Source organism: Siphateles boraxobius, unplaced genomic scaffold, assembly GCF_051911475.1.
Source record: "Siphateles boraxobius isolate OS27281-9 unplaced genomic scaffold, OSU_SipBor_1 135, whole genome shotgun sequence".
Classification (NCBI taxonomy): domain Eukaryota; kingdom Metazoa; phylum Chordata; class Actinopteri; order Cypriniformes; family Leuciscidae; genus Siphateles; species Siphateles boraxobius.
The window spans coordinates 110,321-138,178 of NW_027508739.1; the positions used below are offsets into that span (position 1 = coordinate 110,321).

At 37.0% G+C, this 27,858-nt stretch overlaps 1 protein-coding gene across 2 annotated transcripts in view; it reads left to right on the plus strand.

Annotated features, from left to right (window-relative positions):
- Positions 1-27,858, plus strand: part of clasp1b (cytoplasmic linker associated protein 1b) — a 79,390-nt gene that overhangs the window by 27,973 nt on the left and 23,559 nt on the right. Inside the window, exons 9-27 of one of the 2 annotated variants that reach the window (XM_077229773.1) lie at positions 1,793-1,921; positions 2,228-2,304; positions 2,736-2,828; positions 3,715-3,860; positions 7,186-7,321; positions 7,696-7,766; positions 8,494-8,553; positions 10,128-10,205; positions 11,841-12,008; positions 12,084-12,130; positions 13,098-13,268; positions 15,613-15,720; positions 16,130-16,168; positions 17,827-17,976; positions 20,268-20,375; positions 22,237-22,296; positions 25,122-25,225; positions 25,336-25,359; positions 26,407-26,651. In XM_077229773.1, coding sequence (XP_077085888.1) covers positions 1,793-1,921; positions 2,228-2,304; positions 2,736-2,828; positions 3,715-3,860; positions 7,186-7,321; positions 7,696-7,766; positions 8,494-8,553; positions 10,128-10,205; positions 11,841-12,008; positions 12,084-12,130; positions 13,098-13,268; positions 15,613-15,720; positions 16,130-16,168; positions 17,827-17,976; positions 20,268-20,375; positions 22,237-22,296; positions 25,122-25,225; positions 25,336-25,359; positions 26,407-26,651 — 2,014 coding nt within the window. The remainder of the gene's footprint in view (positions 1-1,792; positions 1,922-2,227; positions 2,305-2,735; positions 2,829-3,714; positions 3,861-7,185; positions 7,322-7,695; positions 7,767-8,493; positions 8,554-10,127; positions 10,206-11,840; positions 12,009-12,083; positions 12,131-13,097; positions 13,269-15,612; positions 15,721-16,129; positions 16,169-17,826; positions 17,977-20,267; positions 20,376-22,236; positions 22,297-25,121; positions 25,226-25,335; positions 25,360-26,406; positions 26,652-27,858) is intronic. The other variant, XM_077229775.1, reaches the window with a different exon arrangement.

Below are 27,858 nucleotides of genomic sequence, written 5' to 3' on the forward strand. Positions count from 1 at the left end.
CACATCTGTTTAGCTGTGCATTTACTGAATGAGCACTGTGCCACTGTTCGTCCGACTGTTTGCACTGTATTTTATTTTATGTTTTAATTATTCTGATTTCTGTATTTTATCTTTTATTCTAAACTGTTTTAATTATTCTGATTTCTTTTGATTATTTTAATTTCTTCTATGTAAAGCACTTTGAATTACCATTGTGTATGAAATGTGCTATATAAATAAACTTGCCTTGCCTTGCCTAGTATGCAGTATGCTTGTAGTATGCAGTATGCTAGAATTTCATTGTGAACGCAGCCCGTGTGCTTGGCCCCTCCCCCTGCTCGCCTCCACCCAGTGATCTGTGGGCGGGGCTTCATCAGTAATAGATCAGCCCACCATCCTCCAGTTTACACACACACACTCACACTCACACGGAGGCAGGGAGGGGTCGAGCTGCCGGTGGAGGCTGTGTCAGAATGAGGCAGCGTGGGAAAGCGTGACGATATGTTGAGGAAGCTGGTGTGTCGGAGGATCTGTGCCTGTAAGTGTCTCACTGTCCACTGCATGAGCGTCAGACACACACACACACACACACACACACACACACACACACACACACACACACACACACACACAGTAAGTGTCTCACTGTCCACTGCATGAGTGTCAGACTGACAGACAGGAGATCTGTAGGTCAGGAGGAATGATAGCAGCTCACATCTGTCTGTCTCTGCGCTGTGTGTGTGTGTGTGTGTGTGTGTGTGTGTGTGTGTGAAATCTGATAACTGTGATTAAATGCTGCATGTAGACCGTGTGTGTGTGTGTGTGTGTGTGTGTGTGAGGTTTTGCCTTCACAACCTGCGTTATGGAACCTCTCAATAGTCTCTGCAAGGAAAACTGCTTGATAAAAACATAAAATAACGTGAGTGAAAATGTACAAATTCAGAGGGGGTTTGTGAGGGTTTAAAGGGCTGAAAATGCTTTTTCTTGGTGTAGAATTGGTTGTAGTTTGCACTTTGATGAAAAATCCTTTTGGTAGCAGTTTTTGAGTGTATTAATGGTTGCATACTTTTCTTTTAGGGGTCAGTCAAGGGTTTGCGTTAGTCTGTTTATTTATATAAGACATTAGATGTTTGTGGTATGTCCTCGTATAGATAGCTGGATAAGTGTGTGTGTGTGTTTATTTTCCCCGGTGGTTTCTGGAGTAGTTCAGAGCGTATTAGACCATCCACAGTGAAGGATTGTGGGAAAGAGGTGTTGACATTAATGCATGATGAATAAGGTTGAGGTGTGTGTGTGTGTGTGTGTGTGTGTATGTGTGTGTGTGTGTGTGTGTGTGCGCGCGTGTGCGCGCACGCACGTGTGTGTGCATAAATAATTCATGGCGATTGATTGCTGGTCTGGCAGATCTTGGTGCTCGTTCCCTCTCTGGAAGGGAATCATCCGTCCACGCAGGGTTTTTCCTGAGCAAAGGAGCTGCTGTCCTTCAGAGCTACACACACACACACACACACACACACACACACACACACACACACACACACACACACACACACACACACACACACACACACACACACACACACACACACACACACACACACACACACACACACATTATCAGGATGTTCAACTGAACATATCAAATCATGTGGTGCAGCAAGAATAATCGTTCTTCATCGCTGGTGTTCCAGTCTCGTCTTAAAAACACTTTTTAATATTTAGACCACTTTTATTATTGATTGCTATCAGGGTGCGAAGAGAGTTTCAGAAAGTTGGCTAGCTTTAAATGAGGGATTTCTCTGTCGTTCCTCAGATAAGAACATCGAGGATGAAGATTCGGCGGATGGAGGGCGTTCCTCGTCGTCCTCTAAAGGAGCGTCATCGGTGCGTCGAACGGGATCCCTGCGCAGGCCGAGCTCCGCTTCCAGCGCCAAGAGCTCAGGTCAGAGGCAGTTTCAGGGGTTTATGTTATTTAATTAATTTTGGTGTTTTAGCCTTTTTATTGAATAGGACAGTAGCTAGACAGAGAGTGAAGAGAGAGGGAGCCGGGACTCGAACTCGAACTCGGGTCGCCTGAAGCACAATGTTATTCTTATGAAACTGATAGGTTTGGCCTTCTGAATGGCCGATTCCAGTGTTGTTTGTAATAAAAGTAATAAAAGATCTTAATTGGATGGAACGCCTATTTTTATACACTTTTTGGGATATGGCATAAAAACAGTGTACTTGTTGCTTCTCGTCTCCTCAGGTAAAGAGAGCTCTGGTGCCGGAGCTGTCGATGAAGAAGACTTCATCCGAGCCTTTGAAGATGTGCCGACCATACAGGCGAGTCAGAAATACTAATGCTATTGCGTCAACCACTGAGCTGTCAATCAAACTTTATTATTCAAATGTTTGGGGTCAGAAATTAATACTTAATTCTGCATTCAGTTGATCAATAGTGACAGTAAAGACATTTATAATGTTTATTAAATTAAATGGAAAATAGGTCTCTGAACTTTTTAAGCAATCTTGATATTACTGTAGATACTGATGTTAGTTTGTTCATTTTTAGTAGAGAACTCTCTCGTTTGTAGCTCTCTTTAAACAAAACTACTAGGAATCATCAACGGCACGTTTATCTGTTGTGTGGAGCATCTGTTTGGACGTCCTGTGCCGGTGTGAGAGGACTCTCGGTTCAATGGCTTTTCCATTAGAGATCTCTGGAGGGACGCCAGATTTCAGTGGGTTTGATGACGCTGTTGTTTGACTCACAGATATACTCCTCTCGAGAGCTCGAGGACTCCATGAACAAGATCCGAGAAATTCTCTCCGATGACAAACATGATTGGGAACAGCGAGTGGCTGCAGTGAGTCATTTCACATTTATTATGGAATAAAACACCTGATTATTAACCATCTCTCTGGAATACTTGATTGTTCAACCCCGTAAGACCTTCGTTCATCTTCGGAACACAAATTAAGATATTTTTGATTAAATCTGTGAGCTGGATCACTCCTCCATAGGCTTCTAAGTGATTTAAACTTGTTCCCCCCCAAAAAAAGACATCGTTAAAATAGTCCAAGTGACTACAGTGGCTCAATCTTAAGTTTATCAAGCGACGAGAATACTTTTTTTTTCTCGCAAAAACAAACAAAAATAACGACTTTATTTCAACTATTGATTTCCTTCTCTGTGGGCCTCGAGTGAGTTCACTAGTGTAACAGCGCAGCGCTTCTGTGTTGTACACGCATCACACACATGACCAGCGTCGGCCAATAGTGAGCCTAAGTGTGACGTACAACACAGAAGCGCTGCGCTGTTAAACTAGTGAACTCATTATAAACTTATTGTTAAGCCACTGTAGTCACTTGGACTATTTTAACGATGTCTTAAATAACTTTTAGAAGCCTATGGAGGAGTGATCCAGCTCTCAGATTTAATCAGAAATATCTTAATTCGTGTTCTGAAGATGAACGAAGGTCTTACGGAGTTGAACAACATGAGGGAGAGTAAATACTGACAGAATTTAAATTTTTGGGTGAACTATGCCTTTAAAGCAGTATTGTCCACTATTTCCTATATAGCCTAACTGTTTCTCATCTTACATATTATCCAAATCATTTAAACTCAAATCAATAGTTTGTCCATTTATTCTATTGTTTAAGAAGCAGGAAAGCGTAAAGTCAGCTTGTCAGGAGTGCTGAAAGTCAAGTATATGTGTGAGCGTAGTTCATGTATTGTTTGGTTTGCAGCTGAAGAAAGTGCGTTCTCTGCTGTTGGCCGGCGCGAGCGACTACGACGGCTTTTCCCAGCAGTTACGGCTCCTCGAGGGCTCGTTCAAGCTCTCGGCCAAAGATCTGCGCTCGCAGGTGGTGCGTGAGGCCTGTATCACACTGGGGTGAGGACTTTTACATTCATGCTTTTATACAAAACAACAGAACAAAAGCAATTTTTCATAATATACAATGGCAGGTCTATTAGACTGGGTTAGGAAGCAAGCTAAAGACTTAGGAAGCAAGCTAAAATGAAAGACTTAGAGGCAGATGCCTTAATATGTAAATGCTCTTAGACTGTAAAAATTATTTAAAACGATTTTATGAAATGTTAGCTTACTAGTCTTCTGTGTTATTTGTCTGTACCTATGTGTTTGTATTTTTTTATATGCTGGTGCCTGTCTTGGCAGACATCTCAATGGGACTCACCTGGTTAAATAAATAAAATAAAGAATAGCAGACTTTTATTGATGTATTATATATTCATATATGTTTAAATATATATTTAATTAACACTTAAAATTCTCGCAATGATGAAAAATATCAATAAAAATATTGAATCATATTTATATATAATATTTATATTCAAATATAATGTTTAAAATATCAAATATTAACATATAAAGTTCCTGCAATAACAAAAAGTATCAAAAAATATATAAAATTCTATTTGTATATAGTATGTACATATTTATATTCATATATATAATTTCTAAAATGTATTTAACACTTAAAATTTCAACTATACGTGAAAGTATCAATAAAAGTATTGAAATGTATTTATATATAATATTTATATATTTATATTCATATATATATATATAATCATTAATATATATTCCATTAACACTTTTACCTCTTGCAATACTGAAAAGTATCAATAAAAGTATTTAATTGTATTTATATACAGTATAATATATATATATATATATATTTATATATATTTATTTATTTATATTCATATATAATGTTTAAAATTTATTAAATTAATACAAAAAAAATCCTGCAATAATAAAAAGTGTAAATAAAATATTTAATTATATTTATATAATATTTATACATTTACATTCATATGTGACGTTTATAAAATATTGCATTATATATATATTATATATAAATATATTTGTATTTAATGTTTAAAATATTTTAAATTAACACCTAATGTTCCTGCAATAATGAAAAGTATCAATAAAATTGAATAATATTTACATATAATATTTAAAAATATATTTAAATTAAAGGTGGGGTATGTGATTTGCAAAACGGCCGGCAGATTTTGAAAATACACAACTCATAAGGTCCTACCTACTTCTCCTCCAACGCTGGCTCTGACTCCACCCATTCGAAAAAAATGGACGCGCAATCAAGCACGAGCGAAAACTCAGATGCCCATACATAAACACAAACGCTCACATCCGCTTCCTCCCCAAACAGGTTGTTTAGCTAGCTAGTTCTACATATGGCTGGGCTATAACGTTTGAACAGCTACAATTCTCGTGTGCATATCGTCAGTAAAGACAGTTCCCTGATTAGTAGTAAATACTACAAGTTAATCGGCTTCTCACCTGTCAAGCAGAAAAAATGCCACAGCCGCATCTGTTGGTAGTCCTTCCTGCTCCTTCAGTTGCCGCCAACATTGAAAAGCATCGCCTAGAATGACCCTTGTTTTAGACCTTTCTCTTTCGCCCGTTTTGTTCGCAATTGCTCTCTCGAAAATAGATTTCCTTTTCTGTGATGGTGTCTTGTCTGACATTCTCCAAACGGAAGCAACTATACCTTCTCCTTCTCTCTCTCTCTCTCTCTCTCTCTCTCTCTCTCTCTCTGTACCGGGGCGACTTGCACTTCCTGTGACTGGGTCACGAGCTTTGAGTATGCGCACGAACGGGACACACGCGCGAGGGGGGTGGGGGGAGGGGGGCATGGTAAGACCGTTTGAGTGACGCATTCTCTATCCAATGATTCTAGACGGTCTTGAAAATGATTGGCTGGAGTTTTTCGATTCCTGCCCGTTCCACAGATGATTAAATTGCTTTATTTTCATTTCAGTGCTTCTAATTTACAGCCAGCAAGTGGGTCAGGAATAGGATTTCAAGTGATTTTGAAAAAATGGTCAAAAAAGAAATCACATACCCCACCTTTAAATTAATAAAATAAGTTTGTTTTTAGAAAAATACTTAAAAGTACTTCATCTCCTTTTGATTGTTTTCTGTGATGTAAAGCAATCCTGTCCACTGATAGTGTTTAAATGTACCGTAACCTACCACATTTCTCTGAGTTGACGCAGTTGCTGGTATACAGTGTACAGTTCTAGTTGAAGATAGACTGAGTGCTGAGTGGTGCTGACAGACTTACTTTAATCAAAAGAATCAATTAGTTTAAGTGGTCTGGTTTCAAACATTGGATGGATTCCAACAGTATAAGATCTGGTTCACTTCATGATGAGGCAGAGAGCGTGAAGGCATAAAGTGTGCATGAATACACTGACGGACTCCAGCCCAAAACCTACCTCACTGTCTACATAGTCAACTACCTTAGTTAATGATATGATGCTCTAATAAGCATACAATGAATACAAATTGGGTAACATAATGCAAAAGCCTCTTCAAAGGATACAAAAAGGTGTCAAAAGTATTCACATTCATTACTAGGGAGAAATATAGATACTAGGGTTTAAAAAGACTTCTGTAGAAGTTGAAGTATCAACTCAAGCTTTTTACTCAAGTAAAAGTACTGGTTTCAAAACTACTTAGAGTATGAGAGTAAAAATAATGTAAGGAAAATAATGCTTTAAGGACAAAACCTTTGGCCGCGCCACAGGGGCCTATAGTGGACTACTACCTCCTCAAAAAACATTTCTCTGAAGGCCATAATGACTATAATGTTATATTAAAATGTTAATGTTGAAAAATTTGGGATCCACTAGGCTGCCTGTTTCAGCCGCATATATGTCCATTGAAAATGAATGCATTTTAGTACAATGCAAATACATTAAAGAAGCATATATGTGTTTTACATGTGTAGGTGTGATGGATCGCGTATAAACCAATAGTGTGTCGGAATGGTATATGTTTACACTTCTCATCCAACCACAATCAAATTCACTCTCTCCGGATGGCGTGATTTATCTGGATAGTTTTTTTGTTTTGTTTTTTGAACGATGACAAGCCGAAATGAAATAGGAGTAACAAGGCTATTTTTAAAATGCAAGGAGTAGAAAGTACAGATAATTGCATGAAAATGTAAGGAGTTGAAGTAAAAATTCGTCTAAAATTCGTAAAAAGTATGTGTACTTCGTTACTTGATACCTCTGTACATGCAATGCTTTGGCTAAAATTAGGTTTAGTGTCTTAGAAGGCAGCAGTCTCAAAATGCTCCCTACATGGTTCACTAGGTTTTGAAACAGGTTTGAAGTGTTCTGTGTTAGTCTGATCTCTGATGCGTCTCTATCAGGCACCTGTCATCTGTGTTGAGGAATAAATTTGATCACGGAGCCGAGAACATCATGCCAACGTTACTCAACCTCGTGCCCAACAGCGCTAGAGTTATGGCCACATCCGGAATGGCGGCGATCCGTCTCATTATACGAGTATGTACACACACACACACATATATCAGTAGCTGATGTTCTGTGTAACGTGCAGCCAGGCGTAATGTTGGATTCAGAGCTGCAAACATAATCAATAGCATTGATCTGCATGTTTGTTCTGTCTCGTCTGGTATCCGGCACTTATTCACTGTGGGTTTGATGAGCCGTCAGTTAAAAACATCCCAGACTGCTTCCTATTGAATCATTCTCCAGTCCTGATCAGTCAAAATCAGTTTCATGTATATAATAATTCTGAAATACACTTTACATTTTAGATTCTCGCCGATTCAATCATAATATCCTGATATTACACATATATGTGAATGTATGTGTTGTTGTAGTAAATCTCCGTGATGTGTTTGTTTCTTTATCAGCACACTCACTATCCACGTCTGATTCCCATCATGACCAGCAACTGCACGTCTAAATCTGTGGCCGTCAGACGGTGAGGACACACACACACATACACGCTTAAATACACGCACACACTCGCACGCACTCGCGCACACACATACTCTCTCGCACACACACAGACGCACACACTCGCAGGCACTCCACCATGCACTCACACACACGCAGACATACGCCCACACACAAACACAAACACTCGCGCATGCTCAAACTCACACACACACTCACTAACGCACTCACACACACGTAGACACGCTCATACACACACACCCACACACACGCACAAACTCTCAAACACACGCACAAACTCACTCACTCACACACATGCACACACTCGCACGCACGCACTCACACATGCACCACTCACACACACGCAGACATACGCCCACACACACACACAAAAACTCACGCATGCTCACACACACACACTCACTAACGCACTCACACACACGTAGACACGCTCATACACACACACACACACACACACACGCACAAACTCTCAAACACACGCACAAACTCACTCACTCACACAGACACACACACTCACGCACGCACGCACAAACTCACACATGCACTCACACACACGCACTCACACACACTCACGCACGCACAAACTCACACATGCACTCACACACACGCAGACACACACACGCACAAACTCTCAAACACACGGACAAACTCACTCACTCACTCACACACACACACACACACACACACATTAACACATTCTCTCTGATCTGAACCTGTTCTTTGACTTACAGACGCTGTTATGAGTTTTTAGATCTTCTGCTTCAGGAATGGCAGACTCATTCTCTAGAGAGGTGAGCAATGAGAGAGATCGTTCACCCAAGCATCCATCATCATTTACTCACTCTCATGCTGTTCCAAACACGTATGACTCTCTTTCTTTTGTGAAACACAAATGAAGATGTTTTAATTAATGTAGTTGGTTGCTCTTTTCCTTGAAATTACAATTAATGGCAACTGAAGCGTTATTTATTTAAATTATAATAATAACCACTGAGTTTTACGAACCGGATCTAATGAATCATTTAAGATATCCGACTCAAAAGAACAATTCATTCACAAATTGGACATGGTACATTTAGCTACTTTTTTTGTTATCGTACAACCCAGTGAGTGAATCAAATACAGTCAAGTAATGTTTTATTATAGTGAAGCTTTTCATATGATTCAGTGATTCACTGGAGTCATAACTCATTGTGTAGCATTTTATGTCACTCCATTAATAATGACTCATATGAAGTGATAGTCAAATAGATATTTCATAAAAAAATGCTGTTTCTCAGTTACATACTTAATCAGTTGAATACATTCAAAAAAATTGTATTGATGGTATTTAGTATAAATGCATGTCTTTTAATACCTCCTAAAATCTGATTATCACTGAATCATTTGGTTGAACTAGTTCATTAAATCGAATCATCTAAATGAACGGGTTCTTTAGAGTCGATTTTTTTTTCAATTAATCATTTGATCCAGTTCACAAAACTCAGTACCCTACTGAAAAGCTATTTTTTGTTGATAACTGTTTTAGTTGTGGTTTATCTATATTAAAGGTCCTATATTTTCAAAACTGAAATTTTCTAGCTTTTTTCATGATAACAGAGGTCTAGGGTCTATGAAACTACCATATAAGTTTCAAAACAGTCGAGTCACAGACAAATGCACACAGCCTGCATAAAGTAGCTGTGCCTTTTCACGAGATGTTGTGACTTCCGTATGTTTGTGATGTCAGAACTACTCAGTCACCAATGGTGGGTCACTTAGAAAACAACAGGCCAATCAGAAGAGAGGCTCATGAATATTAAGTAGACAGGCCAAAATCGAGCTGTTCTTGGCAGAGCCTGAGAAAGGACCTGTAAAAATATATTGACATGGTTTTTGGTACTTATACCGCAAATATATATTCTTAAGGACATCAAAACCTAAAATAAACTTCAGAAAGTTGTACAATATGGGACCTTTAAATGGATTGTAGCTTAACAAACATTTTCAGTTTCAAATCGACTTCACTCTTGACTTTGAGCAATCACTTGTTCTGCCCCATTTATGAAACCCGATGGCAATACAATGACTATCTGGATTCTCAGGAGAGGATCATCTTATAAAGGGTCACAAGCCTTCATGAGCTCATCAGAATCACAGTGACGTCCTTGATAATCCTGCATATGTTCGGCATGGCGATGTCTGATCGGCTTGGCCAGCACTTCTGGGTTAATGGATGGAGAATCGTGTTTCAGGAGGTCTGCAGGGACAGCCGGTTCATTGATTTGAGCTCATGTTCTGCTGTTGTGGAGATTCGGCTGCTCGGTTGAATGGACTCGCTGTTTTTATCACACTAAAAGTCGTTTTTATCTTCTCTTCTCTTCAGGAACATCGCTGTTCTGATGGAAACCATTAAGAAAGGAGTTCATGATGCCGACTCTGAGGCCAGATCAGTTGCGAGAAAGTGAGCGATTCTTCATATGTGCGATACGAATAAAATAAGCTCTAATATAATCTACTTCAAATATCGTACACTACTGGCACTGATAAAATAAATGCAAATATTGGCTGATATCAATATCGTCATTGATATGTTGTGCATCAAACTTCTCTCTCAGTTTCAAATGGCTTTTATTGCTGCAATATTATTTTGTCTGCTGGCTGCAATCTGAGTGAATGTTTTGATCATTTTATCAGGGTTCATAAAAGGTGCTTGAAGTACTTGAATTTGAAATTTAAATCCTGGAAAACCCATTTTTATGAAGAAGTACTTGAAAACTGCTTGAATTAATGAAGGCAATATATGGGAAATAAATGTTTAATTTTATGATAAAACAATCTTTCCACACAAAATTAACCCTGCAGTCCGTTTGATACAGATATAGAGGCATTATGCATGGCTATGAGCGTGATATTGCTCATATAAATATCCAAGAATATGATAAAGCTTTTATTCTTCAAGTCAATCATATATTCATGTTTGAATAAGGAAAGCGATATCTTTGTCATAGTATCCTTTCAATGGTTAAAGTTAGCACAGTCATTGCATCTGCTGCACTTTATTTGTACAATTTATTTACCTTTTTTTTTAATTTAAAAGATAATAAAGAAAGATATTGTTTGATAAATGAGATTTCTGATTGTAGTCCTTGGAGAAAAAAACTAAATGGTAGTGCTTGAATGAAAAGTCATTAGGTACATTAGGTTTAAATAGTACATTAGGTTTAATTTGTCGTTTAATGAGATCTAATATATGTTGTCAGTGGCGAGAAATTTCGCGTGAATAAATACATAGATCCGACTATTGTACATGTGTACTTGCTTGGCAAACGATCTACCATTAAACCATTAGTGTCAGAGGTTCTGGGTTCTAATCCGCACTCGTATAGTTTTTTTTTTCCTCATCAAAACCGAATATGTTCTTCTGTGGTTGTATATTATGCAGCGCACGCGCGCTTCAATCCGTTGCAGAGACTCTCTATTTGTTCCGGTTAAATCACAAAACATAATGCACACAAACGTGTCCCTGCTCGATATACAACCACTGATGAACATATTCAGTTTTGATGAGGAAAAAAAACGATACGAGTGCGGATTAGAACCAGTAACTTCTGACAACATATATTAGATCTCATTAAACGACAAATTAAACCTAATGTACTATTTAAATCGATTGCTGGACATCATAATGTTATTGTACACATACAGGTGAAACTCGAAAAATTAGTATCGTGCAACAGTTCATGTATTTCTGTAATTCAAATTAAAAGGTGAAACTAATATATTTAGTATATATAACTATATACATGTGCATCATTATACTTTTCAGAGGGCCGACATTTCTGTATTTAAAATCCTTTTTTTATTGATTTCATGTAATATTCAAATTTTCTGAGATTTTGAATTTGGGTTTTCCATAAGCCATAATCATCAAAATTATAACTTTTGCACGATATTCTAATTTTTCTAGTTTCACCTGTATATATCTAATTTATAATTTAGCATTGAATTAGAAACCTCCCCACACACACACACACACACACACACCTCTGTCTCACCCACTTTTTAAAACAAAGTTACGCCACTGGTTTTATTCCAGATGTTACTGGGGTTTTCACGCCCACTTCAGTAAGGAGGCGGAGCATCTGTTTCAGGCGCTGGAACTGACCTATCAGAAAGCACTCCAGTCTCACCTGAAGAGCTCGGACAGCATCATGTCTCTGCCTCAGTCGGACCGCTCGTCCTCCAGCTCGCAGGAGAGTCTGAAGTGAGAGACGCTTTTCTTAAACACTCTTTAGTGTGTTCATGAGGCTTTCATACTCACTCGTTTTGTCTTTCGTAGTCGGCCTGTTCCTGCTAAAACACCTGTCGGGAGCAGCTTCAGCAGAAGTAAGAATATACCTCTTTTTTTTCTCTCGCGCTAATTCTTTTGTATAACTGTTGTTTAGATTATTAAAGACTTTCAGCATTGTTTTCGTGTATCTGTTAAATGTCATGTTGAATACACTACCAGTCAGAAGAACAATGGAGATTTTTAAATGTTGAAAGAAGTCTCTTCTCTTCTGCTCACCAATGCTGCCTTTATTTGATCAAAAATACAGTAAAAATAGTGGTGAAATATTTGCTGTCTTCTTATGTAATATATTGTAAAATGTTTTTTTTTCCTGTGACCAAAGCTGAATTTTCAGCATCATTACAGTCTTCATTCTAACATTATTATTGGTGATCAATTATTAATAACGGTTGTATTATTATCAAGGTTGAAAACACTCATATTTTCGTGGAAATTGGGATACATTTTTTCAGGATTCTTTGATAAATAGAAAGTTCAAAAGAACAGCATTTATTTGAAATATAATCTTTTGTAACATTATAAATGTCTTTACTGTCTTTTTTGATTGTGTCTTTGCTAAATAAACGTATTACTTTAAATATAAATTATATTTTCTTTGTAAGTCTTACTTCAATTTTTTTAATAGTACCATATCACGGTTTCCACAAAAATATGAACTGTTTTCATCACTAATAATAATCATAAATGTTTCTTGAGCATCAAATCATCATATTAGAATGATTTCTGAAGGATCATGTGACACTGAAGACTGGAGTAATGATGCTGAAAATTCACTGTTGATCTCAGAAATGAATTCAATTTTAGTATATATTCACAAAGAAGACAGCTATTTAAAATTGTAATAATATTTCACAATTTTCACTGTGTTTTTTGATTAAATAAATCTTGATGAGCAGAACAGACTTCTTTAAATAAAAGAAATGATTTCAAACTTTTGACCGGTAGTTTAAATTGATGTATTTTTGTTCATACACACAGTAATTGTCTCTTGTTCTCTCTCAGCTAAAGTCGTGAGTTCTCGCGCGTCGTCTTCGTCCGGCTCGCTCCAGCGTTCACGCAGTGATGTCGATGTTAACGCTGCCGCCAGTGCCAAATCACGAATGCCCACTGTACCCGCCGCTGCCCCCTTCAGCTCTGCCACGGCACTGCCGCCCGGCTCCTACGCCTCGCTGGGTAAAACAGCCAGCAACACATGTTCACAGAAAACACACTCATTTACAGAGATGAAGAGCAGTCAATACTGATGTAGAGAGACAAACAATCTGGTAATGAAGGGACATTTAAGACACTGTTTTTTGGGTGTTTTTAATGTCTTGTAATTATTAATTAAATACAATTCAATTATTAAAATAGTATATTACAAAAAAAGAAAAAATAAACACACACACACACACACACACACACACACACACACACACACACACACACACACACACACACACACACATATATATATATATATATACAGTAGTCAAAATTTGAAGTGGATCAAAACTTTCATCAAAGTTTTATATGAATTTTGAACAATACCCATTCTTGTCATAGGACAACTTTGATTAACTTTTTTGATCCACTTCAAATGTTGACTACTGTATGTGTGTGTGTGTGTATATATATAGTGTGTGTGTGTGTGTGTATATATATAATGAGAGGACATTAACTGTAAATGTCTATTACGTTTTATTTAAAATTTATCCCTCAAAATATCAATATTTGTCATCAATAATGAGTTTACAAATGATCAATTTATACATTTTGATTCAGTTTACCTATAAAATCACTAGACATAATAAGTTTAATGCCTAGTGTTAGACATTTTAGCCTTTTTTGACTTATAAAAGTGAATCATATAATGTTGAATTGTCCAAAAGTGTACATTTATTATTGTAATTTTATGCATGACAGCAGACAAATTTCCAGACAAACTAAATGAAACATACAATATTTTATTTTGTTTTTGTGTTCAAGGACTGTTACTTTTATTTAATTATTTAATCATTATTTATGTGATTGACTTAAATATATTTATGTATTAGGATAATAAATTCAGGCATTATAATCTATTATTCCAAGCTTGATTTTTGAAAGACTCCACATAAGTTCATGATGTTCATATGAAGGTGTTTAAGAGAATAAGGCACTTCCTGCATGATCCCAAACCCGTTTGCGAGCCGCTGTCTAACACGCGCTGATGCTGTTGTACTTCTGCTCTTATTTGCTCAAAGATGCCGCTGGTAATGTAGAGGGTAAGATGTAAGATGTGTGTGTGTGTGTGTGTGCACAGGTTTGTGTCTCATTGTCCTACTCTGTCTTTATCGCTCTGTTTTGTGTTGAAATGTTCTGTTTGAGACGTACACAGATGCCACTCTCAGATTTGTGTAGTTCATTGGCTAGTGTGGCTACTAGACAGTGAGGTGAATTGTCAACATTTGAGACATGTGACATTTAATCACATAAAACATTTAGATGCAACATTATCCAGTGTTTATGTGAATATACCTGTTTGAATAAGCAGTTTGGTCATGTTTATGTCAGTCTTTACAGCGTCTCTGTTCAGTTCGGAGTTTGTTGAGTAGAAGGAGTCGTGTGTTTAGGTTTTGTAATGGTGTTTTGTGTATGTATGCATCAGTTTGCACAGTTAAATAATAATGAAGTTTAATATAAATAAAATATAACAAATGATATATATATATATATACAGGGTTCCCACGGGTCCTTGAAATCCTTGAAAGTTTGTGAATCTGAAAAAAAAAAAAAAAGTCAAGGCCCTGGAAAGTTTTTGAAAATTAACATGCATAGATACAGGCCCTTGAAAGTGCTTGAATTTATTTTGTGCAAGAAGTTTTCAGGAAAAAATTCCATATTATTCCCTCCGATCCATTAATGTGTTATTTCGCCAACACTTCGTGGCCTATGCGTACTAGCTTGCTTGATTTACCTTAGTTGCGCGTATTTACGCGTTGTTTACCGCGTGAGGTACTTTGTGTTGTACGTTGCCATGACGTTCACGCGTGCAAAACTGTAATAATGTATCTTACAAGGTAACACGATGTAACCTTGCTCTCACTTGAAATCTGTCCCCACATTAAGTCCTTGAATTTGAGAGTATTGGACCTGGAAAGTCCTTGAAAGGTCCTTGAATTTGAAGTTAACCAAGTTGTGGGAACCCTGTATATATAAAGACTTCAGATGCAAAAGCGTCTAAGCCCGTCTAACGTTTTTCTTTAATATTAACATTTTTATCAGGCTCCTATGCATAGTTTTCTACCTACGTACTGACATTTCTGAATGGGCTGAGGCTGGATTTTAGTGAGTTTGAAGTGAAAGTATTTGATGAACGTATACTATGAGCATTCAATCAATATTAATCTAATTTTTAACAGAGGTGGCTTTTAGAGGCTTTTGCATCGGAGGTCTTCATATATATATATATGTATAAAAAATAATATAATAAATTAAATATATTTTGAAGTTTGCTCATCCATCGTTTTACTGTTTCTGTATTTTTCTCTGTCAGGTCGTGTGCGAACAAGACGGCAGAGTTCAGAGAAGGCTTCTGGGGGCGGAGCTTCTGTGACAGACAGCAGGGGGAGGAGCCGAGCCAAAGCTGTGTCCCAATCACAACGTGAGTTTGCAGTTACATCATCCTGCTCTGGCCAACAAAGTAAATCATTAATATGTTTATCAACAAATTAAACTTCACAGAGAAATGATAGAAATATCACAGAGACATTAAAAAAATAAATTATAAGCCATGATTAATAGATATACATTATGCATTAATTTCATTGGCTGCAGTGTAATGTACATTATACTCCGGTATAATGTGGCTTTTTTATGTTTTTGCTTAACGTCCCTCTTAATGAAGAGATATGAACTCCATTTCTCTCTGTGTGCCGCATCATAAACATCAGCACACTTTATCATTGCTCATGCAACAGTCAGTGGTAGATCATGCTGATGTTGAGCATGTCCTGTGCATTGAATCATGGGAAATGTAGTTTCATTGACTCTCTTCACTGTCCCGCATCAAGGATCCAGATCTGCTAATCCAGTGGGGGGTAAAACTCACGGTATGGAGTAAAACACGGATTCCCGCCTGCATGTGTCCCGTCATGAAAGCATGATCCACTGCGACTGGCGCTCGCTGTTGTTCACTGAACTGCTGCCATTCATTCAGTCTGTGTTCAGCCACTGTTCATTTGTGTTATTTCGCTGTCATAATCTATCCCGGTTTTTGAGAGTCCCTTTTATGAAAGTCCCTTTAAGGCGAGTCAGTTCACTCGGCGTCCATCTTGGTAACGCCCACAGTTTGTTATTTCAAGCCAGTGTAGTTATTGTTAACGGAAACGTTTGAAATAAATGTTTTAAATTGAAACAAAGCTGTAATTAAATATTACAGAAAAGACTTAAACACTAACTGAAATTTTGAAATGCTGCTTTTGCAACTAACTGAAATTAGCACCGAAATGAAAATTAAAACTAAAAGCAAGACATCGACCAATTGTTTACATACGCACTACCGGCACATCCGGGAACGTAACTGTCAATTTCGTCCCCGCCTCTTTTTTGGGGAAAGCAAACTAGACTTCCCATAGACTTCAGTACAAAATAACTGCACAGAACAACGTCAGTACACAGCCGGCAGTCGTGAATAACTTAAAAAATCTCTAAGATTAAACACGTCAAGTAATTATATGTCCAGCCTGCCTGCCATAGAGCGTGAAAGATGCATCAACAAACTTAATTTGATCAATTTAAAAACATGTCCCTTCATTCTCCCAGCGTCAAATTGGTGTAGCAACCCCACCCAGTGGGGTTATACTGTATATATTATAAGATATATTATAATGTATATTATAAGACATAATATATATATTTAAAGATAAAATCATTCACTGGCTTACCATGGTTACTCGATGAGGAACGACTACGAGTAAATGTCTGGCTAAGACACCTCTGGCCACTGGGTGGGGTTGTTACACCATAATGACATATAATTACTTGACATAGGCCCCGCCCACTGGTTTTCAGTCGCTTAACGGCTGACATTTGCCTTCATGTTAGTGTCGATGTGACTCGTTCAGTTTAAACTTCTCGTTTGCGTCTCTGTACATCCCAGCATCAGAAACAAGCGGAGCTTTATTTTACTGGCGTCTCAGATTGCGTCTGATAATTATATGTTTGTTCGGAGCATTTGACAGCGGATTGTTTCGTAAACGAGGCACAGTGTTGTGGAAAGTTCATAAAGGAACTTCTGTTGATAGATGAAGCAGGAAACTTTACTGGATCTGACAGCAGCTGCATCACAAATAGAAGAAAACGATTTCATAATGCCATAAATGACGGTTTTATATGGATAATGTTTTCAAAACACTTACTTGCGCGTGCAATAGCCATTGGGAAGTTGATATTGTTTCCTGATAGCCGCTTGATTTCAGAAAGAGGCTCAGAAAAAAGGTTGGAAATAATGGATTTCTGTGCAAAATAACTTAATTAACATTATAAGTGAACTTCTAAGAACATATTAAAATAATGAAGAAATCCATATCATGACCCCATATGTTTTCTCTCGTTTATTTATGTACGAGTGGACCGTCTCTGCCTCAAAAAGCTTCTGTTTTTGTGCTCAATGTGTCGCCCTATCAGCTTTTATCATATATTCACAGTAACATTGATAATTAAATCAAGCCACCAAACATTGTTGAAGTTAAATCTATCTGTGTTATAGCGGGAAGTCGCTCTAGTTCACCTGGGAAGCTCTTGGGTCATTCCTACGGGAGAATCCCTCGAGCCACAGGAACGCCGTCGGTCAAGCGCTGTAAGATCCCGCGGAGTCAAGGCTGCAGTCGAGAGACGAGTCCCAGCCGCGGGCGAGAGGGTAACGCATTTACTTTTATACATGTTGTACAAATGAGGTACGCCGTATGCACTTTTATAAAAGCACGTAACTGCTAACTTGTTGGAATGGTTTTTAAATACTTCTTTACACTCAAGTTTCAATTTGTTGCACTGAAAAGGAAGAAAATGAAAAAATAATTGTTTAATCTGTTTGCAGTTTTAGAGCAAAAACACATTTCAAAAGGGAATTTTCTGTAACATTTTACAATAAGGTTCATCAGTTAACATTAGTAAACTACCTTAGTTAGCATGAACTAAGAATGAACAATACTTCAGCATTTATTAATCCTAGTTAATATTAATTTTAGGGCTGTGAAACGATTAAACACGATTAATCGCATCCAAAATAAAAGTTTGTGTTTACATAATTATATGTGTGTGTACTGTGTATAATTATTTTGTATATATATATATATATATATATATATATAAATACACACACATGCACGTATATTGTTATTTATATATAAAATATTTATATGTATATATAATACAAATTATATATATATATATATATATATATATATATATATATATATATACAGTGTATATATATATATATATACAGTGTGTATATATATATATATATATATATATATACAGTGTGTATATATATATACATACATATACATTATATATAAGCAAATATTTCTTAAATGTATACATGCATGTGTGTGTATTTATATTTATATATATATATATATATATATATATATATATATATATATATATATACAAAATAATTATACACACAGTACACACACATATTATGTAAACACAAACTTTTATTTTGGATGCGATTAATCGTTTCACAGCCCTAATTAATTTCAACATTTACTAATACATTATTAAAATCAAAGGTTGTATTAGTTAACGTTAGTTAATGCACTGTGAACTAACATGAACAAACAATGAACGGCTGTATTTTTATTAACTAACATTAACAAAGATTAAATAATACAGTAACAAATGCACTGCTCATTGTAAGTTAACTGATGTTAACTAATAAACCTTATTGTAAAGTGTTACAGAATTTTCAGTATTGAAGTGCTTCATATTTGCGTGTCAAATATCTATTGCAACACCTGTTCCTCCTCATCACACAACATTAGTTTTATCTACAATATATTATTTATCTATAGGTAAGTGTGTTGAAACTGTGCAACTAAACTGGATTTCACATTATCCACGTGAGCCGCTGAAATCCTGTACTTGTGTGACCCAGATCAATGTGAGCATCACTGCGTGTCACTGTCAGACGGGATATTAATGTGATCACAGTCAATATTTCACAGTCAATATAAAGAGATGAGACAGAAACTACCTGACAGTGTATTTGAACCTGAACACACACACAGCTGCAGCTCTTCTTCTGTTAGTTTGTGTTTATGTTGTTGTCATTCCTACTGAAAATACATGAGCATAACTTACTGTGGATATATTTGTGTCATTATATTTTCTGGCCTGCAAAGATTAATATGGAAAAATTCTATTGTTTGTGATTTGAGCAACAACAAAAACAACCCTTTATTGTTTTGATTTGTTATTTGTATGTTATTTTCTCTATTGTTCATTATTTTTGAATGAGTTCAATGTTTTTTTTTCTTATTAGTTTTTTTTTGTTCATTTCTAAATAATTGTACAGGTTTACTACTACTATCACTATCATATATTAATATTATTATTATTTGTATGATGTTATATATTTTGTAATATTTTTATGATTGTCTTGAAAGGGGAAGTTGAATTTAAATATAAAATAAACAAATAATAAAGTATTATTATTATGTATTTTATTTCATATTTTTATGATTTTCTTGAAAGGGGAAGTTTAATTTTAATAATATATTATTATTTTGTATATATTTTATCTCATATTTGTATGATATTCTTGAAAGGGAAAGTTGAATTTTAATATTACAATATGATTATTATGATTTATATTAAAATTCAACTTCCGCTTTCAAAAAAATCATCAATTTTGAATCATCGTCGAAATATTATAAAATAATAAAATATTACAATATGATTATTATTATTTATATTTGATTATTTCTATATTTTTATAATATTTTGTCATATTTTTATGATTTTCCGTAAAGGGGAAGTTGAATTTTAATATATTGTAAGCTGCACTTCACAGTCTGGTCTGTTAATATGTGTCGTATCCTCCTCACTGTCTCATTCAATCTGCATGTCTTTCCTCTATCCTGTGCTGCTGACTCCTGCTGTGCACGTGTGTGTGTGTGTGTGTGTGTGTGTGTGCGTTAGTGCGGGGCAGTCGTATCCCGAGGCCCAGCATGAGTCAGGGCTGTAGTCGTGACACCAGTCGGGAGAGCAGTCGAGACACCAGCCCGGCTCGAGGGTTCAGTTCTCTGGGTAAGAGTCCCGATAGACTCTGCTTGAGTGATGGTTCTCTATCGCCTTTCATTTCCCCTTAAACTAGAGCTGGACGTTATGACTAAAAGTACTTAAAGAAGGGGTCATCGGATGCCCATTTTCCACAAGTTGGTTTGATTCTTTAGGGTCTTCGTGTAAAGTTTGTAACATGCTTTGGTTAAAATTCCTCAATGGTTGTGTAAAACAACTAGGGCTGCAACAACTAATCGATAAAATCGATTATAATCGATTATGAAAATCGTTGTCAACGAATGTCATTATCGATTAGTTGGTCTGCTTACGTCACGGGGAGCGTTTACTGGTACGCACACACACGCAAGGTCTCTCTCCAACAGGCGCTCTGCCGAGCGCGCGCGCTACACGGTTTGGAGGTTTGGAGCTGCTTGCGCGCTCTAGATTTCGGGAGTTTGAACTAATTCGCGGGCATCAGGGAGCCGCAATCAATATGCGGGAGACTCCCGGACTTCCGGGATCTTGGGATGTCTGTATTTTGTCTCGAGCATCAGGTTGCGCAATCAGTTCGCTCGCAACGTAAGTGATGGATTAAAATAGCGGTACCGCAGAAATAGGTTAAATTAAAACGGTCTTTACAAAGCGAAGCACTAAATATAAAGGCAGTTAATAACAGCAGCAGTAAAATATTGTTTTTTAGTCACTGTACTCAGTGGTTTTCAGCGAATGCTTGTGCACTAATGCATAATTTCTCCTGTCCTTTACTCAAGCCTGTTAGCTTGCTGGGTAACGTTACCTCCATTCCGTTCTCTTTTTATAGCATTTGTCTACTAAGTTTTAATTGTTTTTCAAACGCGATCTACTGCGGCTCTACGTTCACACAATTGTTTTCAGTCTTTCTATATTTATTTAATCAGTTTATCCTTATATTATTCTTTTATATATTATATATAATATATATTATATTCTTTATCCTTATATTCCTTATATATAATTAATTTTAAATAAAAATTAAATGAATTATATATTTTAGATGTTTTTAGTTTGTTTTTAGTTCAGATATTCACATCTGAACAACATGTTTGTGTAAATTTGTTTTAACAAAAATTGTGTTAAAACATAATATGTTGGATATCATTTTTTTAACAATAATCATGTTTGTCAACTTGCCATCAGCAATTATCATTAAAAACAATGCAAATATTGATATTAGTAAAACTCAATGTGTGGCTTTTGCACTTTTTAAAGTACACTTTTACACATAAATACCCTGATTTACCGTTTTATTTAGTCATAATAAAAAAAAATCGAATTTAATTTCTATCCGATTAATCGATTAATCGAAAAAATAATCGTCCGATTAATCGATTATCAAAATAATCGTTAGTTGCAGCCCTAAAAACAACACTCGTTTTACCTCCTCAGAAACAGCTCTGTTCACAGCGACCCGTTTCGGTGCATGTCTCTTTAAATGATGGTGAGCAGTAACTACACACACACACACATTTCTTCTGTGGGACATGTCGACTCTAGACAGTAAAGTGATGCCTTGGCAGACAGTGTATAAATGGCTGAGTCGGAAATATGCTAATACGGGAAATATGCTAATACGGGACAGTCCGTCAGTGGTCATGGGCAGAAAATCCAAACGGCTTGATTATTGAGAGTGTTTAGACTTTTTTAGAATAGAAAAAAAAATGCGATGACACATTTATATGCAAACACCATATAAAAGTGAATTTTGCATCCGATGACCCCTTTAATATTTTTCAGCCAAGCGTGCTAGTGAACTAAAAGAATAAAGTTCTTGTTTTCAGATGATGTGGTCACCTTTCATTTAAAGTTGTGTTTCTGAAATGTGTGTCACCTGCTTCCTGATCCTTCCCAGCATCCCACAGACACTCTCGCTCCACCAGCGCACTGACGGCGGGTGACGTCCTGCTGACAGGTGACTTGCATGTGGTCCGGGTCACGGCACCAGAATCTAGATCATTACTGTATTTAACAGGGCTCATGCTGAACCTGTTTAGAAGTGTGTATGTCAGTCACATCCAGTTTAAAGTGTGTTTCAGCAGAATGATTCAGTGCATGTATGAGCTCATCCACAGGGTGGCGCTAGAGACCACGATCACAGCTCTACATACTGACTCCTCTCTGAACCAAACCTGCTCAGTTTTCCTGGATGTGAACTGCAGTTATTTTGCCTCATTGTAACTTTTTGTTTTATTTTTCTTTATTTTATTTTATATTTTATTTTGAAATGTGTTTTATTTTGAAATTAGTGCCAGGCCAACTAATCAGCAGATATTTGGAGATTGTGAGATTATTGACATTGGTCTGTATTTGTTTTTTTTGTGTCTAATTTGTCTGTATATAATTGTAATATACAGTGGAATGTAAAAGTCTGAAAGCACTAGTAAAAAAATTTTTTTTTGTTATGTTAAAAATGTTAAAAAAAAAAGTTAACTTTAGAATTACTTTTAAAGAGATTTCAGTTAACCTTTACAATGAGGTTGCATTAGTTAACATTAGTTAATGCACTAACTATAGTTAAATAATGGGGCCTTGTTGTAAAAAGTTACCAAGATTTCTGACTCCTTTCACTATTATTTATTTATTTAATTTAAAAATATTAACTTTTTTATTTCCAGGTTTTAATTAGATTGGAGACTGTTGGATAACATTACATATTTCTGTTTAATTTTGAAAGTTTTACTGTTGTTGTTTTTTACTGTTGAGTTTTCAGTAATTGTATTTGGTTAGACTTTATTTTAAGATGTCATTGTTACAGTGTAATATTATGGATTTAAGTACTGGGTAAAATTAAGTAACTCCATGTACTTACTATTGGGTTAGGGTTTGGTTCAGAGTTTTAGGGTTGCATGTAATTATGCATAATTTATAGTAACTACATCATGCAACATATGTAACAATGACACTGTAAAACAAAGTGTTACCTTATATTTTTGTACATGCAAATTTTGTTTGTATTGGTTTTTTTTTTGGGGGGGGGGGGGGGGTAATAATTTATTTTATTGTTTGCGTTTCTAGAGTTGTGTGCTGTGATGCTAATGAACAAGGAGCATGTCATGATTTTGAGTGTTTTATTTTGTCCTGATTAAAAACATGTCACACAGATGCTGCATGTTTTTTTCTTTCTTTCTTTCTTTTATATATATATGGTGCTTTTTATGTGCATTTGCTCCTCAAACTGCTCTTAGAGCATGAGCATTACTGACCTCTCTCTGTCTCTGTCTCTCTCTCTCTATCTCTCTCTCTGTCTATCTCTCTCTCTGTCTCTCTCTCTCTCTGTCTCTCTCTCTCTCTGTCTCTCTCTATCTCTGTCTCTCTCTATCTCTGTCTCTCTCTATCTCTGTCTCTCTCTATCTCTATCTCTGTCTCTCTCTCTCTCTGTCTCTCTCTATCTCTGTCTCTCTCTCTCTCTGTCTCTCTCTATCTCTCTCTATCTCTGTCTCTCTCTCTCTCTGTCTCTCTCTCTGTCTCTCTCTCTCTGTCTCTCTCTATCTCTGTCTCTCTCTCTCTCTCTCTCTCTCTGTCTCTCTCTCTCTGTCTCTCTCTCTCTCTCTCTCTCTCTCTCTCTCTCTCTCTGTCTCTCTCTATCTCTGTCTCTCTCTGTCTCTCTCTATCTCTGTCTCTCTCTATCTCTGTCTCTCTCTCTCTCTGTCTCTCTCTCTCTCTGTCTCTCTCTATCTCTGTCTCTCTCTCTCTCTCTCTCTCTGTCTCTCTCTCTCTCTGTCTCTCTCTATCTCTCTCTCTGTCTCTCTCTCTCTCTCTCTCTCTCTCTGTCTCTCTCTCTCTGTCTCTCTCTCTCTCTCTCTCTCTCTCTCTCTCTCTCTCTCTCTCTCTATCTCTGTCTCTCTCTGTCTCTCTCTATCTCTGTCTCTCTCTATCTCTGTCTCTCTCTCTCTCTCTCTGTCTCTCTCTATCTCTGTCTCTCTCTCTCTCTCTCTCTGTCTCTCTCTATCTCTGTCTCTCTCTCTCTCTGTCTCTCTCTATCTCTCTCTCTGTCTCTCTCTCTCTCTATCTCTGTCTCTCTCTGTCTCTCTCTATCTCTGTCTCTCTCTATCTCTGTCTCTCTCTCTCTCTGTCTCTCTCTCTCTCTGTCTCTCTCTATCTCTGTCTCTCTCTCTCTCTCTCTCTCTGTCTCTCTCTATCTCTGTCTCTCTCTCTCTCTGTCTCTCTCTATCTCTGTCTCTCTCTATCTCTCTCTCTGTCTCTCTCTCTCTCTCTCTCTCTCTCTCTCTCTGTCTCTCTCTCTCTCTCTCCATCTCTCCCTCTCTCTTTGTCTCTGTCTCTCTCTCTCTCTCTCTCTCTCTCTCTGTCTCTCTCTATCTCTGTCTCTCTCTATCTCTCTCTCTGTCTCTCTCTCTCTCTCTCTCTCTCTCTCTGTCTCTCTGTCTCTCTCTATCTCTGTCTCTCTCTCTCTGTCTCTCTCTCTCTCTCTCTCTCTGTCTCTCTCTCTATCTCTGTCTCTCTCTCTCTCTCTGTCTCTCTCTCTCTGTCTCTCTGTCTCTCTCTCTGTCTCTCTCTCTGTCTATCTCTCTCTGTCTCTCTCTCTCTGTCTCTCTCTCTGTCTATCTCTCTCTGTCTCTCTCTCTGTCTATCTCTCTCTGTCTCTCTCTCTCTCTCTCTGTCTCTCTCTCTGTCTCTCTCTCTCTGTCTTTGTCTCTCTCTCTCTCTCTCTCTCTCTCTCTCTCTCTCTCTCTCTCTCTCTCTCTCTCTCTCTCTCTCTCTCTCTCTCTCTCTCCTCAGATCGGTACGGGCTCATCCATCAGGCCCGTATCTCGGCGTCTGTGAACGCCATGCGGATCTTGAACACGGGCACGGAGGTGGAGGCGGCTGTGGCAGATGCTCTGGTGAGGATCACGTCTCTGCATCAGCGTTGAGCGTCTGATTAACATCTGTCATCATATTCCTGATGTTTTTGTCTTTATTTTCCCTCTGCGTTTGTCTGGAACATCTACAGCTTTTAGGAGACTCCAGGAATAAGGTAATTGCATTATTGATACCTGATTATGTCTATATTCCCTGTCAAAATATTCAACATCATCATTATTTCATTTGATCTGTGATTTCAGTAACACTTCATAGTTAGTTAATGAACAGTTGTAAGCTTAAAGATGAATAAATACTGTAATAAATGTATTGATCATTGTTAGTTAATATTGAATTAAGCATTGTTAGTTCAGGTCTATTAAATATTAACAGATAAAACTTGATTTTAATAATGTATTAGTAAATTATGTAATTCACATTTACTTTGATTGATAAAAGCTTTAGAAACATTCTTCATTTAACTAATGTTAACTAATAAAACCTTGTTGTAAAGTGTTACAGCGGTTTCTTTAAATTCGATAATATCTGTTATTTCATACAAGTAAAGTAAAGATACACACATGAGAATTTGAGCAAAGATGGTCTTAATTGTCATTAAAATAATGTCACAATGAAAAACAATTTTAATGATCATTAAAACTAGGGATTCATTTTCTCTAATAAAAAATATTTACACTACAGTTCAAAAAGTTTTAGCTGGAAGTCTCTCCTGCTCACCAATGCTGCATTTATTAGAAATTTATTAAAAACAGTGAAATATTATTACAATTTAAAATAGCGGTTTACTATGTGAATGTATTGTAAAATGTAACTTATTCCTGTGATCAAAATCTGCATGTTCAGCATCATTACTATTATCATTTCTAGTATCAATGTTGAAAACAGGTTAATATTTTTGTGGAAACTGTGATGCATTTTGTTTTCAAGATAATTGAATAGAAAGTTTAAAAGAAAAGCATTTATTTGAATTAAATGATTATTTTCTTAACTGACCCCAAACTTTTGAATGGTAGGTATATTTTTAATTATTTCTTCTGATTTTGCCCACTTACCGTATACACACATGCATGTAATTGTTTAAAAACATCCATGAGCATCAATCTTTGCATGTGTCTTTTCTGTTAAATCAATGCTAGTTCCTTTAGCATAGCGTCATAATCTGAAAGCTATTTCTCTGGTGTTGTGTAACTCTGTCCTGCAGCAGAGACCCATGCGACGGCGGTTCGAGTCTCCCGGCATGTACTCCGATGACGACGCGAACAGCGACGCGTCCAGCGCGTGCTCCGAGCGCTCCTTCAGCTCCCGTAACGGTGCCATGCCTCATTACCTGCGTCAGACGGAGGACGTGGCCGAGATCCTGAACCACTGCGCCAGCGCTAACTGGTCCGAGAGGAAAGAGGGGCTCCTGGGACTCCAGAACCTCCTGAAGAGCCAGAGAGTCCTCAGGTACACATTAAGTACACGTCTATGAAGGAATTCATTCATTACAGGGTTCGTACAGGGTGCTTAAAGGGTAAGTTCGGCGCTTTACAAGTAAAGCCCTGTTTTAAGATCGTTTCTGATGAAATCGAACGGTTAAGATTAAAATTGGACACATGCTGCTGTCCCGAGAATTTTCGGTTTCTGTGTTAGCACCCCCCCACCTATACAATGTTTTCATAGGGGCACTGGAACAATCATTCATAAAAATGCATTAAACTTTAGTTTACAAAGACGTGAAACTCACCAAGTCGTTTGGGGTGTGCACTGATATGCTCACACAAAAATCGCTGCAAAAAATGCTTTCCAACAGGTGTTTTACCATTCGTTGTAAAACTGTGGACCTATTTTTCCAAACGCCTCACACCCGGACATTCTTCCAAAAACTACCATAAAACATCTGTTGGAAAGCATCTTTTGCAGCGATTTTTGCGTGAGCATATCAGTGAACACCCCAGACCACTCTGTGAGTTTCAAGTCTTTGTAAACTAAAGTTTAATGCGTTTATATGAATGATTGTTCCAGTGCACCTATGAAACCATTGTATAGGTGGGGGGGTGCTAACACAAAAACCTAAAATTCTCGGGACAGCAGCATGTGTCCAATTTTTAATCTTAACCGTTCGATTTCATCAGAAACGATCTTAAAACAGGGCTTTACTTGTAAAACGCCAAACTTACCCTTTAAAGTACTTGAATTTGACTTGGTAAAATTTAAAGGGATAGTTCACCCAAAAATGTAAATTCTGTCAGTAATTACTCTCCCTCATGTTTTTCAAACCCGTAAGACCTTCGTTCATCTTCAGAACACAAATTAAGATATTTTTGATTAAATCTGAGAGCTGGATCACTCCTCCATAGGCTTCTAAGGGATTGACACTTGTTCCCCGAAAAGTTATTAAAGACATCGTTAAAATAGTCCAAGTGACTACAGTGGCTCAATCTTAAGTTTATCAAGCGACGAGAATACTTTTTGTGCGCAAAAAAAACAAAAATAACAACTTTTTCAACTTCATTTCCTTCTCTGTGGGCCTCGAGTGAGTTCACTAGTGTGATTGCGTAGTGGATGAGACACATGTTCAGCAATTGTAAGTCGCTTTGGTAGAAAAGCATCAGCTAAATGAATAAATGTAAATGTAATGTAAATGTACAACACAGAAGCACTGCGCTATAAC